Below are 20,686 nucleotides of genomic sequence, written 5' to 3'. Positions count from 1 at the left end.
CTCCAGTTGCACTTGCCGTAGGCCTTTAATGGACGGCAATTTCCTTGCAGTGAGAGCTGCAAAAGAATACCGTCAGAGAATGTTGAGCTTCAGGTGTGATTACGGTCATCACACCCCTCTCTAGTTAAGTATAGAGGAGCGGCAGAGTGCGGAAGGAGTGCGGAATCATGCTCATTAGTGCCGTGAGAGGATGCGATCAAATAAAAAAAAATAAAAGGGAGAGATGACATCTAATTGATATCTATGGTACTGACCACCATTGCTGGATTAAGATTCACTATATAGCTTAGTAAAAGTCGTGTCTAGTTCATATTTGAATGTATTTTGACAAAATCAGACATTATAAACAGTGTCCAATTAACCGTTTCTCCACGACTATGATCAGGCCTATAATCGAAAGTGATCAAAATAGTGGTGTAATGTGAAACTGTTGACTGCTTTAAATTGATCATACACAAGGTGCAAAGCTATTTTTATTGATCCTGTTATTCTGTGGATATGTTTAGTGTCCATATCCCAGTTATTCCACAATCCCTGGGATATTGCTTTGCCTGTATCATAACATATATCCCAAATACTATATCTGTTATGATGGTATATATTATCCCTTATGGCCGAAGTATTTCTAACTTCTTAACATTGTAACAGAGTATCTAACACCGTAACATGTGCTAGTACTAATCCTTAGCTCACCGGCAGTAAGGATTCCTGAACTCAGATGCTCAAATTAAGCACTCAAGTGACACAAACACCTCCTCTCTCATGCATGAAACTGGCAAGTGTGGTGGAACAAACTACCAAGCACTACGAGGGCAGAGACCCGGGCTGTCTTTTTTTGGCTGGAAACTCTTGAAAAACCCATCTCTTTCAAGAACACAGCCTATCGTAACAGTTCCTTCATCCTGACCTGACTCTGCTTTGAAACTCTCTGCCTGTTCTCCTCACTGTTGCATTATTTCAAGAGCTTCGTGCTCACCACTCACACTTAAGATCCCTTCAGGGACTGTAGACGTAGTGCTGGGCCTTGTTGGTATGAAAGTGTGTCTGGGTAAAAAGCATCAGTCTAGTAGTGCAATATAATGTTCTGCAAAAAAAAAAACCTTGTCAGCCTAATGCGGTGTAATGTACTGCAAATCGATTGCTGGTGCATTTAACATCTAACAGAAAGTCTTTGGATACGTTCAGTAACACTGATAGTATTGGACAGTTCATACGGAAGTTCAGCTTACTTGTCATGTTGAAAACAAAGTGTGATATGCTTGAACACTGGGACAGCATCATACCATAGATGTGCAAGCGTCAGAAAGTAACCGATTTTCAAAAGAAGAAAGAAGTGTAAACTTCACTACAGTAAGCCATGATCTAGACAGCAATACCTGTTGATGCCTGTCTATGTCCAATGCCCATGTCATTTGTCACATTTTGGTACATTCAGGGGTAAGCTGTTAGGGCGTCAGACTTGTAGCCCACAAGTTGCCAGTTCGACTCCCGACCCGCCAGCTTTCTGGGGGGAGTAATTAACCAGTGCTCTACCCCATCCTCCTCCATGACTGATGTACCCTGAGCATGGTACCGTCCCGCCGTACTGCCCCCCTGGGGCGCCATTGAGGGCTGCCCCTTTGCACGAGTGAGGCATAAATGCAATTTTGTTGTGTGCAGTGTTCACTTGTGTGCTGTGGAGTGCTGTGTCACAATGACAATGGGAGTTGGAGTTTCCCAATTGGGCTTTGACTTCACTTTCACTTCCAAATGTTTGTCTTAGGGTAATAGTTGAAACGGGTGGGTTGAGGGGGAGTGGGGAGTGGGATCTGATTGTATGTATTGACTTGTCCTCATGTCCAATGCGCCACTTACTGGAAGATGTTTTCCCCATGGGGGACAATAAAGACACTACTACAGTAATTGTATATCAGTAACGTTTATATCTTAACTTTGATGGGGAAGCCAATATTGTATTTGTACTGTATGCAATGCCAATGGGTTTTACTTCCCCACCCCATGACCACTACGTATCCTCCTTTAGCTGTGCAATTTATCAATGGCACCCATATGTGAAGGTTCCTATTTTAATGTTGTAGGCGATAGGGTGGGACAAAGGGGACAGTTGTCCCGGCCCCAGGGACAGAGGGGGCCCAGAATTGGGTTCTCATTACATTGTGTGTATTGGGTTGGGGGCCCTTTCAGATGACTTTGTCCTGGGCCCAGCCATTAGCTGTCAGTGGCCCTGGTTGTACGTATATACAGTCCCAGGAAAAAGTTTGTACACCCTTTGAAATTTCTTACATTTCTGTCAAAATTGATCATAAAACATGGTCTGATCTTCCCGGAAATATCAAGAAGGAACAACCAGAGTCTGCTTTAATTAATTCCACCCAAACATTTACATGTTAACATATTTTTATTGGTCATAAGGCCATAACATTCACAGGAGAGCAGGGCATAAGTAAGTACACCCTTGCATTAAGTAGGTTTTAACCCTCAGTTAGTTGCAATATCATCAACCGACTTGTCCTGTAGTTGCAGATCAGATTAACAAAACAATCTGTTTGTATCTTGTCTCCCTCTTCTTTCGAGAACAGCCTCTCGTCAGCAAGGTTTGTGGGATGTCTGGAGTGCATAGCTTTCTTGACTTCATGCCATATAATCTCAATTGTTTTTGTCAGGGCTTTGACTGGGCTATTTCAAAATGTGTATTTCATTATTATGAAGCCATTCTAAAGTCGATTTGCTTCTAAAGTATGGGTTGTTGTCACATTTCAGGACCCATACTCTTGTGTGCTTCAACTGTGTGACAGACTTCCTCACGTTTTTTCTGTAAAATATCACAATAAATTTGAGTTCATTGTTCCACTGATAATAGCAAACTGTCAAGGGCCTGAGGCAGCAAGGAAGCCGCATATAATGATGCTCCCGCCACCATACTCAGAAGAGGAGATGTAACCAAGAATCGCTAAAAATGGGATTAATTCTGCCTATCTAAAATTAATGGGGTTTCTGACCAAAAAAATATTGCTGCACCTTTGAGGTTTGCGAAAAAGCATTTATATGCTTCATAGAATTACTGCAAAATATTCTGTAGACCAACGTTGAAACCAAAGTTGAATTGTTCAGGGGAACACACAATGTCATGTTTGGAGGAGAACTGGAGAACCACACCTTCACCAAAACATCCTCTCCACCTTTGAGTATGGTGGCGGGAGCATCATTATATGCGGCTACCTTCCTGCCTCAGGCCCTTTTCAGTTTGCTATTATCAGTGGAACAATGAACTCAGAAGTTTATCGAGATATTTTACAGAAAAAAGTGAGATAGTCTGTCAAACCGTTGAAGCACACAAGAGTATGGGTCCTGAAATGTGACAACAACCCATACTTTAGAAGCAAATCGACTTAAGAATGGCTTCATAATAATGAAATACACATTCTGGAATAGCCCAGTCAAAGCCCTGATAAAAACAATTGAGATTATATGGCATGAAGTCAAGAAAGCTATGCACTCCAGACATCCCACAAACCTTGCTGACGAGAGGCAGTTTTCTAAAGAAGAGGGAGACCAGATACATCCAGATTGTTTTGTTAATCTGATCTGCAACTACAGGAAACATCTGGTTGAGGTTATTGTGACTAATTTAGGGTTAAAACCTATTGAATGCTAGGGTGTACTTACTTATGCCTTGCTGTCCTGTGAATGTTTACATCTTATGGCCAATGAAAATATGAAAACTTGTAAATGTTGGGGTTGAATTAGTTAAAGCAGACTCTGGTTGTTCCTTCTTGTTATTTCCGGGAAGATCAGACCATGTTTTATGACCAATTTTATCAGAAAGGTAAGAAATTTCAAAGGGTGTACAAACTTTTTCTTGGGACTGTATACGTCTATGCCTGCTGTATTTAAAGCCCATAGGTATAGGCAGCGGGGTGTTTTCTCTGCGCTGGTTTGATTTCCCGGGAAGTGACCTCTGTTGGATTTCCCTGGGCTCCCTTTTGTGCATGGAGCCTGTGTGATGTCGAAAAGAGTCCCGCTGTGCTTCTGATTAACACACGCTCAAGGCCACACACACACACGCACATGATCACATGCATGTGCACGCACGCGCACGCACACACACACATGAACACACATGAACACAGACACACACACACGAACACACATGAACACACACACATGTTTACACACCCACACACACCTTTAAACACGCGCACCCATACACACACATGCGCACACGCGCACACACACACACACACACACACACACACACACACACACACACACACACACACACACACACACACACACACACACACACACACACACACACACACACACACTCTCTATTGATAAGCATTCATACTAACACACAGTGCGCAGTCATACACACCTGCACACAACACACGCACACACACACACACCGCTCCACTCCCCTCTCCCTCCCCTCCCCCTCCCCCCACTCTTCATGCTGTGCCGCTACAGAAGGAAGCCTTTTGCTTCCATTGAACTCCCCATAGGGATCCACAGTATGCTGATAACCCAGAGGATCTAAATGCAGCGCCGCCGCCCATTCAATCTATATTTAGTTTCAAACCATCACGCTACAAGTTCATCAAGAGGACCTGCATGAGAGAAGACTCAATATAGTCGTCTCACAGTCGGCTATACCGTAGGCTACATTCATGTATTCGACCAAGCAGACGAGCGGAGGAGGGAAATAATATGATGAAGGTATACGTGGAACGTGGAGGTCAATCACAAATCAATGATGGTGAATATTTATAAAGAGGTATTGACGAGTAGATGAATCCGTGTGAAGACCGCTCCTCAGAGAGGTGTAAATCAAACCCCTCTCCAGGTGTATGGGAATGAACTTTTTTTAATGTTGGATGTAACGTGATGACAGTGCAGTTCTACTCAATTATGACCTCCCTATACAGTTGCTGTGACTCATATGACGCACTTGTGCACTTCGGGCGCGATGTTTCAGTGCGTAACTAATACACATAGGCGCCGAAACAGTGCCTGAGGTGCACAAGTGTGCCAAATGAGACACAGAAAGAGTCTACAGAGGTGCTCAGGGGTGTATAGAGTAGAAGTAGAAGTGGGCGTACTCTTACTGGCATAGGCGTGCCGTCCACCGATAGGGATACGATGGTGCTAAAGCAACTGCCCATTTGCCCCATTGGGCAAAAATGCTGTACTTGAAAGGCTCAATGTACTGCGGTTCATGTTGACATGATAATCTACAAAGCTTCATGACAATAATTCCCTGATATAATACTATATAGCCTCTATAATGGTAGTAAGTCAACTAGATGTTCCACATGCCCCTCAAAATGTCTGTGCACGCCACTGCTTATTGTTGTAATCGCAACACTTGTACATGATCTTACATAGCATGCACCAGTTATTCCACTGTACCAAAACAGGTAGATACACTGTAAGAGTACTTCTACTACTACTTCATACACCTTGGGCAGAGCTCTGGGTTTTGTAGAGTATATTGACATGGTTAACTCCAGAGGGAGTGTCTGGTCAGCGATGAAGTCGACTTTGTTTGACACATTTGAATTTTAGTGCATACTGTAGGCGAGGCTTAGCAGTCAGGTTCATTCCATAAGATACAACGAGATGTTAGAAGTTGGGTAAAGGCTTAGTCTTTTCTTATTTTCTCTTTTCTTCATTTCTCAATAAAGTACAGCCAGACTCTACATACGAAATGCATTGTTGTAAATAGAGAGGTTAGATTTATGACAATGCTAGCAGGTAGCACACTGCATAGACAAAGTGCTGGAGCCTAGCCTAGTGTTAACTATAAGTCCATGGTTGATAAATGTCTACTATCAACCTTTGTGACAGGGCCTTTCCCTTTATTTTAAGATCAAAATTGGACTGAAATAGCATCAATATATTACATATTATGTGTAACAGATATAGTTTTCAAAGGCTTTTTACCACCCAAAACACATTCAGGGGCAGTAAAATAAGACACATTTAGGCCTACTACATTTAGGCCTACTGCTAGTTAATATAATACTGTAACTCTTCACCTGAGCTTCGTAAACTCTTATATTCATGATTAAGATCTGTGAAATCAGTGAGGGGAGGAATGTATTTGTCACAAATACATTGTATGTATGTATATCTGAATAACTACCACCAAATAATAGTATGTTTCACATAAAGAGAATTGTCTATTCACATAGACAAAAGATCTTCATGCTTTGTCGTTATGCAGTGTGACCTTCAATAAAGTGGGAAGGAGTTCTCTCTGTGGAGATGTTAAAGTTTAACTAAGGTCTATTTTTAGAGGCAGGCTGGACCCACAGTCATGGAAGAGGATGGCGCAGGCATTGAGATATGTTTCATCAACCCGGCAAGACTGGATCAGAGAGACAAAAGGTCACTGATTGATAAGTGAGGACAATGAACCTTTCACTCAAGGCTCTAACAGACAGCCAGCCCTTACCTCGCCCCAGCCGGTCTAGCGGCTGAAAAGAAATGGCACGACTGTCTGAGGAGTGAGCAGACAAGCTTTCACCACCACCACCACAAGTAATAAGAATCCGGCCTGCCGTACCAAGTCTACTGTTTATGATCTTCCCTCCCTCTGGAGAACAGAGGAAGCAGATCTTTATCTCAGTTTAATTTATCAAGCGGTGACAGTGTACCGTACGTAGATGTTAAGCATTCCGCAACCAAGCAGAGTCATTCTAGAAATGACAATGCAATGCAAGAATCCAGCTGTTTGTGTCTGTACAGTAAATGTGCAGCTTGCTTACTTTGCCTGTTCCCAATTTGAATTGCAAAGACCCAGTTTATTTTAGAAAGACATGTGATGACTGTCACTGTTTGCAGACGCTCCAATCCCCAAGAGCCAGACAGATATGAAAGCTGTGGCTGTCGACAAGCTATTAGATCTCGCATATTGTTTTCCCAAACACTTTCTAGCGTCATCATAACGTTGCGTCTGGTCTGCATGTATTGACAATTCTGACGAGAAACAAATAAAATGTAAAATGTGATTAGGGGGTGTTGCAAGAGACTAATTGTGATTCCTCGTAGTGTGTCGCTCATGTAATTCACACAATTACCATAATCAAGACTCGGAGAGATCAGCGATTGTGTGTGTTGAGGTAATTTACTCTCAATTAATAGGATAATCTAGACCAAGACATGCAAGATTGGTCAGTTGGTTGACTAAAGAGGCAGATTAAATAGCTTGACTTGATTTTGGACTGCATATTATTGGTAGATAAAACTTATTGATACATGAATCATTCATTTTCCAGTTAGTAGTCATCTTTAATGTTCTGCATTATGGTAGTGAACAAAGAAAACAGTCAATGAATTGAGCACAGCCCAACAATTTGGCTACAGTGGCCAGTATTGCTATTGTACGGTATTGTATGGTATCTTTTTACATTCTAGCTGTGCTTTTGTGAACAGTGTTCAGTGATAACAGTAAACGAAGGAACCAAACTAGACTATAAAACGTAATGACTATAACTATGTATGTACGGTAATACTACTCACACATAAACATTCTTTTCCAAGTAAACTGGGCTAATTGTACAGTCAGAAACGATTTGAGATTTTGATTGGAGATGGAGTTAATGTTACGTAACAAAGTAGTGTCAAAGAGCAGCTATTGGCTGGTGATTTATAATGCCTGTCCAGTCACCAGTGTAATCACATTCTGAACTCTAAGAATCTGTGATGAAAAATCTTTGACCATTTTTTTTTCTCTCTGCTGTGATTTGCCTGGCAGATATGCTGTCGTATCCAGGCCAAGAAATGGATTCATTCTAATTGTCTTATCAATAATATCTCACGGCATAATCAATCTTTATCTCTCACGCATCAGCGTTATCAATGAGGAAAGTTGTCCATTCTCTCTCTCTCTATCTCTATCTCTCTCTCTCTCTCTCTCTCTCTCTCTCTCTCTCTCTCTCTCTCTCTCTCTCTCTCTCTCTCTCTCTCTCTCTCTCTCTCTCTCTCGGGGCCTAGTTAGCATGTTGGTGATATAAATCACTTTGACCAACATATTAAGTCTTACAAAATCCAGTTCATTGGATATTGTTAGGGAAAAAAATATTGTTTCCAGTTGCCCTACTTTCACAGGAAGTGTGCTGGCCTGACTTGTGTGTGTGGGGGTGTGGATGTGTGTGTGTGTGTGTGTGTGTGTGTGTGTGTGTGTGTGTGTGTGTGTGTGTGTGTGTGTGTGTGTGTGTGTGTGTGTGTGTGTGTGTGTGTGTGTGTGTGTGTGTGTGTGTGTGTGTGTGTGTGTGTGTGTGTGTGTGTGTGTGTGTGTGTGTGTCCTCCGTAGTTGATGAAACTGTTGCTGGGCTTCCTCCTCTGGGGGTATCGGCTGCATGGATGGTACACTTCCTACTTCTCATGCTGAACCATATGCCATTATTGAGTCAGCTTATAGGTTAAAAAAAAGAAAAGATGCAATCTGTGTCAATGAAAAAAATAATGCTTTAAATGCGTAACCTTGCACTAATTGCCAGGAAGGTTGCTACGGCAAGCCTTATAAGTGGGGCACGGGACCTTCCTCAAGGCACCCTACACACACGCAAACTAATTACAGGTTCTGGAAAAACGTTGCCTCGCCTGCTGAATATTTATGCAAATTATTTGTTGTAAGATCTGAATAAAATAAAAGTTGGAAGCATTTGTTAGCTCCGGTTTGCCTTTAATTTGAAATCGTGAGAAAAGGGAGGGTGGTTGGTAGTTGGGTGGTTTTGTTTGTTGCCGTGATGTTTTGGGCCAGGATGTTCCTGGACACAGGGAGTTAATTAAAATGGCAATGGAGGCAGCGGGGCCACAACAGCATTGACTGATTTAGACGCAGTGGGACATTAAACAAGTACAAAATGAGGTGCTGCGATGAGGTTGGTCGTGTGGCCACCGTCATTAATTACTTCTTGGGTCCTGGATAAAAGTTGTGAGGACTTTTTTTTGAGAGAGGGGGGGGAGAGAGAGAGAGAGAGAGAGAGAGAGAGAGAGAGAGAGAGAGAGAGAGAGAGAGAGAATGTGGACTCATCCCTCAAAGAAGGAAATTATGCAGAGGTTTACCAAACCAACAGATCACGCTCAGGACAGCTCAGTGAACAGGAAAAAAAGCCAGCCAGTCCTTTAGACCTTCAACCGGCCATATGCCGTTCCCACTTTTTGATGAAGAACTGCAGCGCCTAACTGTTGTAGCAGGTGCTTATGCTACAAATTATTTTGTTACACTGGCAGCACTGGAGAACAGAAAACAAAGAAGCGGGAAAAAAAGGGAAAAGTGAGAGGGGGGAAAAACGAGAGAGGAAAAGGAGGTGGAGGGGGGGTTGCATAGAGGATATGAGCTGTTTCCATGGTGACCATCTCCCTCTCGCAGCCTAGCAGAACTGTGTCATTATCCAGTGCTATGGGTGGAAGCCGAAAGAGCCGGTCGTCTGTGGAACTGTTTCCTCTCCGAGCCTCTCCATGCATTTTATATATGTGCTGCCTCCAACATACACACGCATACTGTCACACACACACACACACACACACACACACACACACACACACACACACACACACACACACACACACACACACACACACACACACACACACACACACACACATACAAGTGTGCGCACACACACACACACATAGATATATATATTATGTATTTATATATAAACACCAACTGCTGTACCAGTCACGACATACACACACACTGTTTTTATGTGTAAATGTCATCTCCACATCATACAGTACGTGCTCACAGGTATAAATGCTCATATTATTCAGAAAAACATAGCGTCACACATATTATACCACCACACACAGTGAACCGCCACACACATGCACACATGCACGCATGCACGCAAGCACAAACACAGCCTGTCAACTCTGTTACAGTTTCTACTTTATACAACTGTCACACATACTGTACAGAGTAGCAAACGCGCATCAAACACGCAACACAACCAGTTTACCATGTAATGCTTGTGAGCTTGTAAGCTATAGCATTGTATTTTATACATCTGCCAAACACCCAAATACTGCCTACTACTTTCATATAGTACCTACTGTCATATACCATGGTATGTATGCATACACATATACACATATACATAGGCCTATACGTACATAACATCCGTACATATACTTTAACTGTATAAACACATTCGTGCACATATAGTGAAAGATGTGCACATAATACAGACACACACACACACACACAGACACCCCCCCCACACACACACACACACACACACACACACACAAACAAACAAACACAGCACAGTTTTCTTTTCCGAGCCTGAGCATGAATTTCATACTCGCTCCCCTCCAAGTAGTAACTTGCCCCATGATTCAGGTTCTCCAGTCGTGCGTGTGTGATTCTGTTTGCTGCCATTTCCCTGCCTGTCTCGCCTCGCCTTGCCTTGCCTTGCGGCACACACAGAACACAACCAACGGCATCTTCCAAAAGCATGTGGCGCTGTCATAGAGCAGATGGTTACGACTGGGGGGCTTTTACTGTACGGAAAACAGTACAGGAGTACAGTTTTGTAGTGTAGGGAACAGTACAGGAGTACAGTTTTGTAGTGTAGGGAACAGTACAGGAGTAGAGTTTTGTAGTGTAGGGAACAGTACAAGAGTACCGTTTTGTAGTGTAATGCATCTGACATCAAATCAGATTCATAAAACACAGATGGTGTTACTATCCATTGTGCTATAAGATGTTTAGTCACATGAGTGTCCTTGATGGTGAGAGTGTGTGTGTGTGTGTGTGTGTGTGTGGGGAGTGGGGGTACCTTGTCATTTTAGGACACATCGTCGGTAGTGTTCCTTTGAATCAGGGGGTGTTTCGGCCTTTCGACACTAGACACCCTCATCAAAGGTGGCCAGCTAGCTACGGGGTGATCAGGCCTGAGCTTGTGTCCCATATATACCTGTATACAAGTCCATTGTAGTGTAATTGTAGTGTACGTGTATGTGTAGTGTCATTGTAGTGTACGGAACAGTACAGGAGTATAGTTTTGTAGAGTAATGCATCTGCCATCAAGACTCTAATTATTCTCTGTACAGAACAACAACCCAACAATCAATGAAACTACAATCAGGCACTCATTTTTTTCTTTTTCTTTTTTGTAAAGAAGTGCAATGATCCTTTCTCCGTTGTCAATACATCATAGCGAAAAAGCAATCACGTTCTACTGGAGTTGAACCAGCACAATCTTGCCCCTCTGTCTCTCATTTACTCCACTGTGTGTGTGTGTGTGTGTGTGTGTGTGTGTGTGTGTGTGTGTGTGTGTGTGTGTGTGTGTGTGTGTGTGTGTGTGTGTGTGTGCGCGCGCGTGCGTACGTGTGTGTGTGCGTGCGTGTATGTGTGCGAGTGTGTGTGTGTGCATGCTTTCATGTGTGTGTGTGTGTGCGTGCGTGTGCGTGCATGCTTTTGTGTGTGTGTGTGTGAGTGTGTTTATACATCGCCATCGTATACAGGTGCATGCATGCGTGGAAGGTCCACATCAATCATATAAATTACATGCGCTCAGTAAATAATTGCGGCCTTAAAGCGATATTGGCCATGATGGCGTGAAGTCTTCCCTGTAACGTTTAGAGGCCATCCCACAGAAATGAGGATGAACAGGGGCCAGGGACTGGGGGAGGGGGGGTTGGCAGCCAGTGTCTTTGAGTCCTCTAGTCACCAAACCAAATCTAACTGGACATCAAGTCAAACCCAACCTAATAAAAAGACCCCCCTCGCCTTGTTTATTTCTCTTTCTTTTTCTTTTTCTTTTTCTGTTCTCTCTCTCTCTCTCTCTCTCTCTCTCTCTCTCTCTCTCTCTCTCTCTCTCTCTCGATCCTGAAGATTCTCGAAATGTCCTCCTCACTGACATCTCTGAGGCCAAAATCATCATTAGTATGTACATCTGAGTGTTACAAATGGAGAAGACACTATGCTAAGCTAAAAAAAAAAACGTAGAATAGAAAAAAAGACATGTGTACACTGTGTATCGAATCACCATAATAGTGCAGTCAACAGCAGGATGACTGTTCTGAGACCAGTGAGTGCTCATAGAGCGAGATTATTGACTATCATTCTGACGACACTGAGCACGATGACTGTTCTGAGACCAGTGACTGCTTATAGTAGAGCGAGATTGTGGACTGTAGTATGTTGGCAAAGGCAGCAGAGGAGGGGGCGGAGCGTACACAGTGCGAGTGGGTCCCTAATCAGCGTGTCTTGTTGTTGTTTTTGTTTACAGCGCCCAACACGGCACCATATGGGAGCACGGGGAGCGCCGGCGTCCTGCTGTCCTGCCGATACCTGGTCCTGGTGCTGTCCTGCGCCGCCACCGCCACCGCCACCACCACCGTTTACTAGCGCCTCTGTGCTCTCCACGCCGACGGCCTCATTGACACATACACCCACATTCACACTCATGATACAGTGAACACACACACATACAGTACATACGTACCTGCATACACACACATACAAAACGCATAGTACACATACACGCACACTCCAATACACAAGTGACTGTAAAGGGAAGAGCCCGCCAGCATTTTTTTCCGTAAATGGTGCTGATTGCTGGGTCTAATCTGGTAGAGTTTGTTCAACAAGACAAAAACACCGTGGGATATAATCAGCGTTACTTGTTTTTAAAAGAACGGTCATCTACTGTTTTTTTTTTTTTTTTCCTCTTCCTCCTGCTGTTTTGACTTTTCTTTTTCTTTAATTTCTGCAAAAAGAAGAAAAAAAAACATTTCCATTGTGTAAATAGTTATGATTTCATTTTCTTTCCGTTCTGATTTTATGATTACCCACTTCTGTGAATCAGTTTGCATTGTCATTCCCTCCCCATCATTCCCCCCATTCCCCCCTCCTTTTTCAAAGCAACAATTTCAGCCATGCTTCTCCGGCAAGGAATAGCTACTAATTGGGGTGGTGTTTGTGTAAAAAAAGAGCAGAGTAGGCCGGGTGGGCAAGGGGGGGGACTCACTGTGTATGCCAGTGCATAGTTTGCATACTAATGTCCAAGCTGTCTCCCAGGCAGTCATATTCATTTAAACCACCCCATTAAACAGGCCCTGACCTTCACCCCAAATCCCCCTCCACCTTATCCCACCCCACACCCCTAACACACCACCCCACACACACACACACACTCACCTTCCAACCCATCACCCTCCCTTTTGACCAACCCATCCTCCCAAAAGTAACACCTTCATCCGGCTCGCCACTTCAACGCACACATCTTTTTATTTCTCCCCACACCCGTTTCATTTTATGGATTCCGTTGCTGTAATGGGGGATGGGGGGGTTATTATTGTTTGTTTTTTTTTCCGCTTTTTTTGTAACTCTGAATCTTATGACACAATAGTCCATGTTGTTCAGTGTTTGCATATTATTGTGTCTTAAGACATGAATGAAACAATGATCAAAACAATGAATGAATGAATGAATGAATGAATGAATGAATGAATGAATGAATGAATGAATGGATGGATGGATGGATGGAGGGATGAGTGAATGGCTTTCAGCTGACAGAGAGATCATTAGAGAGGGTGATGATGGTGTATAGCCTCTGTGAAAGGGACCAGGCTGATACGTTGCCGATAACAATAGCTCGTTGGCTATTATTACTACTGTGAGTGGGAGCACAGGCAGTATATGAACTCTAAAATGAGGGGCCCAAGTGGAGGTTCAGCTCAGCACAGCACGCAGCATCAGCGAAAAAACGCTCCCGTCTCAATGCTTGAGGAAGCAGGGGGATGGAAAGCCGGATAACAAAGTTGAAGTTATGTTTAAAAAAAAAGCTGAAATCAGCAGCGGCTATCTGTTTAACCTCCATTCGCCCAGCGGTCCATGAGAATTAGAGTTTTATTCCCTTTTTTATCCATCTAGGATTTAATCATGAACCCAGAGTGTGAAAAGGTCTGCCAGCTACAGAACAAAACTCTATCCGTGCCAAAAAAGAAAAAGAAACAGGAAAATAACCTTCGAGCCAGTATGGCAATATTGTTGTAGAAACTCACAGATTGCTGTATCACTTTCTCTCTCCTTATCCATTTCCCTTCATAAATGATGGACTGAGTCAGTGTTGAAATGATGACTGCTGCGTAAAAAAAAAATAGGACACATGAGTTGTTTGCCAGTATTTGTGAGTGGGTTATTTGTTCAATGACTAAAAAGGGGTTTCTCTGAGCATATCTATCTCATTCAGAAAGCACATAAAGTATTGTACCTAGTGTTTGCAGGGTGATGGGAGGGGAATAATGACCAGTATTTATTGTGACTGAGTATATCATTATGTCCGCTGTTCTTGTAAATTATTTTAATTTTGTCTCAAAGCTATGAGGGATTTTAACTTTAAATAAAAATGACCCATACTTTTTTGTTTTGTTTAGTTGTAAAGAGATTTATGATGGATTTTTTGCAATATGTTCTTTTTTTCCTTATTGGTTTACATACAGTATGACATACTAAATAGGGGAAGGGGCAAAATGTGCATTGTCTTTTTTTTAAGCATTAACAACACAGATGTGATGCATCAACAAAAATGTGAAACAAATATCAAAAGAAAGAAGTTTAGTGAGGCATAGTTTACAATATTTGTCTGTTATTTTAGATGCCATAAATGCAGTTGGTTCTTGTCAAATAAATAGATGAAAAAGAAAAAAATATTTGTAATCCAATTATCTACTTTTTTGAAACTCAGAGGATCTGAAACAGTAACGATACTACAGTATAGAAACGAGTCAGTTGTGTGTACATTTGGAGAAAGTAGACTTCATTTTTTCAACTTAACCTTACCTGTAGAGCGAGAGGTTGACCTTAGTGTGACCTCTACCTTCCAACACACCATTTCCCAATGTCAAGTGTTCTAGCCTTGGTAGTGTGTGAAACGCCCAGTGATTGGATACTCCGCAGAGTTTGCCAAAGAGTATCCAATCACTAGTTGTTTCACGCATTACCAAGGCTAGAACACTTGACATTGGGAAATGGTATCTCTGTGTGCTACGATGTGCGGAAATGATGGATGTCCTGCATGTCAGATTAATGTGTTAAAGGTGGCCAACTATGACAAAACAATATTTAAAAGCCGTTTCAGGAATGTTATGACTGGATTTCATGAGATTATGCTGGGAATGTACCTAACCATGCATTGCATAATAATGGTTTCCTGTTTCACCTTCTTCTGTTCAATAGAGCTGTATAACAAAAGTATTTGTGAGACTGTTTGTTTCGAACCTGGCACAGTGGTGGCTGCACCGTAGAATGCGGTCTATGTTTTTCCAACATCTATGTTAACAGCTTTATATTCAGTATCTATGTTGTTTCATTGTGAATGAACCTATGTTTACCCTGTGACGATTAGAGTTGACAGATCTATACAATCGCGACTTATATTTGCATAAAAAAAGACATCTTACTCAACTCTGTGTTGTGCAATATATTACAGAACAGCCTAATGCATCCACTAACTTCACCTGTAGCAACAACTCAAACTCAAAAGAAGAGATTCATTCAAAGCATTTGTATTAACCACAGCATTCTTGGAGGTGAATTTCTTTGCTGAATTTCATGGTCTCCAGCAGACACCAATGTGCCACCAAGTTTGTTTGCTGTGTGTGTTAACTACGCTTGTGACCTTTTTAAAACCAAACGGCAAAAGCAGCAACATTTGTTATGGAATTTGATCAAGAGATTTCACGGCTGAAATCCAATAAGTTTGATGTTTCTTTAGCCGATTGTTTTTTATTATTATTATTATTATTTCTTGATTGAATTCCCCAGGCAGTTTTGAAACATTAAACTGTAAACAAAAATTTCAAAGTCGTTTGACCTGGTGTGGTGACCCCGCCTATTTCACACAAAAGCGGCCAATCAGAGCTTTACCACCCTCCTTATCACGCAGACTCCATGTTGCATCAGCAGCACTGGTCCTCCCCATCACGAAGAAGCAAAATAGGCTCTGCCTGGGTTATCATTAGCAGCCTTTTAAATCCTCCACGCTGTGATAAGGGGGTGTTCGAATACCCTTTTAATTATGACCGGGCCCCGGCCCCCAGCCTTCCCCTTGGTGGGTGCTTGGTCGGCGGGGGAGTGGAGGAGGCGGAGGAGGCAGCCCAAGGCCTGTCTGACCTCACCTGAAGCAGCGCTAATCACTTTGGTTCCTGTTCAGTGCTTTGAATGAAAACTAGTCTGATGGTTTTTCCTCTATCTTGTTGCTTAATTACCAAGCACGGATCCAAGCGGACTCTATACATGGGGAACATGTACTGTATTGAATGTGCCTTTAAAGTATTTCGAGGAGTTTAAATCACCGTTATCAAGCCTCAGTTTGAAACACTGTTTGTTTTACATTGCTGTTTTTTTCATTGTTTTTTTCTCTCTGATCTTCTCACATTTTAAGACCATTATCATCATTTAATGTGAACATTGTGTCAGTCTGTTCTTGGCACAGATTATTTATCATCAATTATGTATCATCAAGAGTTAGTACATACTTGTGTGTGGTGAGCTAGACACTGGACAACTGGTCTTGCATTAGTGGTGAATTGTTCTTTCTTTTACTAATCAAGAGTAACTGTTCTTAAATGCATTCACCATTCCTTACCCTCAACTCAAACGCAAAAAAGACAGGATTTACAGCCCTAAGGCATATAACTAAACACATCTGCTGTCTGACACATGAAATATTTAATGTAAGATTATCTATTTTCTCCTCTGTTGAAGACCACTTGATTTTTTAACCCAGTATGATTTTTCAGAACCCACTATCCGTCCCGCCATCTAACAACTAACCTCAGAGATTCTAAGCTGATGTGATTATGACACAGAAACCTTTGCACAGTGCCAAAACATACAGGTGTTTGGCCACTTGATGCTGTATATCTTCCTCAACCCATCAATGAAATTTAATAAAGGAGTGTTTTGATATTTTTCCAGAAAACAATACTCCAAATGCACTAGGGGGGGAAAGGCCACAACTAAGACGCAGAAGAAGCATTTGATTCTGTTGCTGCTTCTTCCTTTCCCCGTTGGAGTGTGAGCATCATTCAGCTATTCACTCCCACTTGTGTTTTTCATTCTTCCTGCGAGTCGCTAATTTCTGTGGCAATCGGATACCCCACAACAACAGTAACTGGTGTGTGTGTGTTTATACAACGATAAAGGAGAGCATTTGCATTTTGCCGTCTATTCCTCTCAGGCTTGCTCACGAAAACAGACACTTTGCCAACGGTTAATTTCCTGTTGTCAAGACGTATATGATGTATGCCATTTGCTAGCAGGACAGGGTGAGGGGTACGGTACAATGATTAAAATCCTTTCAAGCTCATCTCTCCTCTCCATTTTCTCTCTCTCTCTCTCCCACCTTCTAGTCTCTATCCCTTCTTCCCACCCACTGGCTTCTCTCTTTCTCTCTTGTTCTCGCTCTCTTCTCTGGCTCACTCACTCCTTTCTCTGCTGTTTCAGCTCTCACTTTCTCTCTACCGCCTCTGTACCTCCCCCACTCTCTGCCCCTATCTCTCTCTCTCTCTCTCTCTCTCTCTCTCTCTCTCTCTCTGCCCCTATCTCTCTCTCTCTCTCTCTCGCTCTCTCTCTCTCTCCTCTCACCTTGACTTGCTCATTACACACGCATGTTTCACCATCTCTAAAAGGAGGGAAGCTGTGTGGTCATAGGAGGTGATGGCTCCCGCCGCCCCCCTGGCTGGTGAAAGCCTTCCTGTGCCTTTGAAAGTGTTTTGTGGAAGGTGTGTGGAGGAGCAGAGGTGGCAGACTTTTTTCCCGTTTATCTTTTTCCCACAACCTTTGAAATAGCAAGCAAATCCAACCAACCCCAGTGCACATGCAATGACATTTGTCATTTTGCAGCGTGTGAAGCTTTCTTTACTGCCTACCTTCTTTAGTCACCTTCTCGCTTGCACTGTGTCTTCAACATCTGAAAGCTTCAAGTCAATTTGTGTGATGTACTAAACATGCGACTTGAGCACACTCTTTGCAAGCTCAGATTAGACAACCATTATGGATAGCAAACCTTACAAACAGATGCCACCTGTCAGTTCCTCCACATGTGATTATATGTGTAATTGTTTGTTTTTGCTGCTCATGGGCGACTTGTGTGCACACTGCCAAAGTAAGAACACATATAGCGTCTAAAAAGGCTCTCCATTTTAGTGTTATCCTGGCCCTCTGTGTTCCCAATGAGCTGGAAAATATGTTTGCATAGCAGTCTTGCAGGCGGCTACAACTCCAAAAATATTAAACTAAACAGTCTGGTCCCGTCCTCTGTTCACTTGCTGGCAAATCTGTTGTACATTAAAAAAATCAGCTGTCAGCATACAGTACAAGATGTGGAAGATCAGCTTCAGTCATTTGGCAGAGGTGTATTGCAACAACAGGCAGCAAATTGGGTCTTGTTCTTTACAATCGCACAATGCGACAAGCCAGATCCATTTGTCTTTTTAAAGTATTGACTGTCATCCAAGCCCTGGAGCTGAAATTATTGTTGCCGTACATTATTATCATGCGTGTATCTTAGGAGAAAACAATCAATAGTCTTCTGACTGACTAATCCATGAGCCCATGTAGTATTATGACATTGCAATGACTGACATTTTTTATTAGTTCAGCCATGTTTTACCCCCCTTTCTCCTTGTGGATCAATTAATGTGTGTTATTTTATTTTATTTTGAACAATGTTTATTTATTTATTTTATTCTTTTGACATTTGCCAGTCAAGGCTTTCTTAAGTAATGTGAATGGATGGTAATGGGGAAAAAAGGTACACAAAAAGATATATGTCTGACTTTTTTGTTGTCACTTATTTTCTTTTTTTGTTCATTTCGATCATCATGCTGAAGAATTCTGTGATGAAATTTTAAATGGTTATCTTTACTCAAATGTGTATGGAGGTCCTTTAGCCACCAGGGATATATAGTTGTATATTTATAGGCTGTAGATCACAGGAATGATATATATGGCTTTAAGTGGCATTGATATATATTGATATTTGTCAAACAGAACAAAAAAGAATAAAAGACAATTCATATACTTTAATTACTTTAAAGCTTACATTGTGTATAGCACGTATGCAAGTTCACTTTCATCATGTTTGATGTAATTTTGTAGCGGTGGTTTGATACTAATAAATGAAGTTGATGATGGATGGGTGGAACAGACTTTGTTTGGTCATTTCAGCATGTTGCCTCCACAGAAGTGATCATTCTCTCCAATGTTATAACGGACGGAGTCATTGATGGCTTCTCAAGAAGTCAACAGACATCACAGTGCCTGGTTCCAGAGTATGCTTAGTGTTGAAATAACTGTTTATTTTATTTTTTTACTTTCCTTTTCACAGGTTTCGCTTGTCTCCTGAATAGTTCTCTCTTCTTCTTCTTCTTCTTCTTCTTCTTCATCTTCATCATCATCTTCTTCTTCTTCTTCTTCTTCTTCTTCTTCTTCTTCTTCTTCTTCTTCTTCTTCTTCTTCTTCTTCTGACTTTTTCATTTCCCAGGGCCTGGAGCATTATCATCTTGCTGCTCCCCTCTCCCTCCTGGAATGACTGACTAAACTGAGGAGTCAAGTTATTGCTTTCAATACCTGTACAATGGAGTTTTATTACAATGCCTTATCATGGAATCAACAGGGGAGAGAATCACAGGCTTAACACCACAGTCTCTCCACCACACCTTCAGTTCTTGTTGAGAAGTTTACAAACACTCATAAGATGCCAGGTATACTTTTGATCATCGATCATGCCATATTGCATAGCTTGAAGAAATTCAATTTTTGCTCTCTTCAACCAAAAAGCAAAGAAACGCTATAAGAGTGTACCAGTCTGATTGTGTTTGTGACTGAGTTAGTTTGATTCTGTGCTTTTTGAATGTATACTTGTAGGCCCTAATGATCACTTGTTCATTTATTATGCAGATGAATTAGCTACTTGTTCAGCTATTTTTATAAACCCTCTTCACAAAGGTGAAAAATATGAGTGTAAAAGGAATCGATTGAAAACGAATGGATTTGCTTTAGTCTTTGCTCACCATTGCCAATGACAAACACTTATTGCCAACACAAATACATGTATATCACCATACTGACAAACAGTAAAATGCAATTCTAATGCAACACGTAGAGAGAGTCGATTCAACATCTTCTACAGTCAATTTAACATCTTCTAGTCAATTTAACATCTTCTAGTCCCAAAGGACTCTTTAATCGCACACCCCCCAACCCCACCTGGCACACTTTACACAACTGTTTGATACAATATTCAATATGGGCGTAGGTTTCGTGTGAGCTTTGGTAGGGACAACTTCACCCCCCACCCAATTTCATAGATTGTGTTTTTTTTTAAAAAATCTAGATTAATCCCACTGTAATTACCAGATTTATATACATTAATATATTTTAAAATTCGCTCAAATAGGCTGTGCGCTACCAAAATAATGACTAAGTCTTGAGAAGAGGGTTTCTTAAGCCAGTTGGCACATAGACCAGGGCTCATCTCCTTTTTTCCTAAATAAACAGTGCTATAGACCTAAGTGGTACATGTAAAATACATATAGGCTACATCTACCAAACATTTAAACAAGATTGCTTCAACGATTCAGCATTTCTATTGGGCCTGGACATAGCAGAGAGAGAGAGAGAGAGAGAGAGAGAGAGAGAGAGAGAGAGCGAGAG

General features: G+C 41.9%; 1 protein-coding gene across 1 annotated transcript in view; it reads left to right on the top strand.

Moving 5' to 3' along the window:
• negr1 (neuronal growth regulator 1) overlaps positions 1-14,897 on the top strand; it is a 143,567-nt gene extending 128,670 nt beyond the window's left edge. Inside the window, exon 7 of the mRNA XM_063201719.1 lies at positions 12,252-14,897. Within this exon, the coding sequence (XP_063057789.1) occupies positions 12,252-12,370 (119 nt within the window). The 3' untranslated portion in view covers positions 12,371-14,897. The remainder of the gene's footprint in view (positions 1-12,251) is intronic.
• The last annotated feature ends 5,789 nt before the right edge of the window (positions 14,898-20,686 follow it).

This window comes from Engraulis encrasicolus, chromosome 6 (genome assembly GCF_034702125.1).
Source record: "Engraulis encrasicolus isolate BLACKSEA-1 chromosome 6, IST_EnEncr_1.0, whole genome shotgun sequence".
NCBI lineage: Eukaryota > Metazoa > Chordata > Actinopteri > Clupeiformes > Engraulidae > Engraulis > Engraulis encrasicolus.
This window is presented reverse-complemented; position numbering and strand designations above follow the sequence as displayed.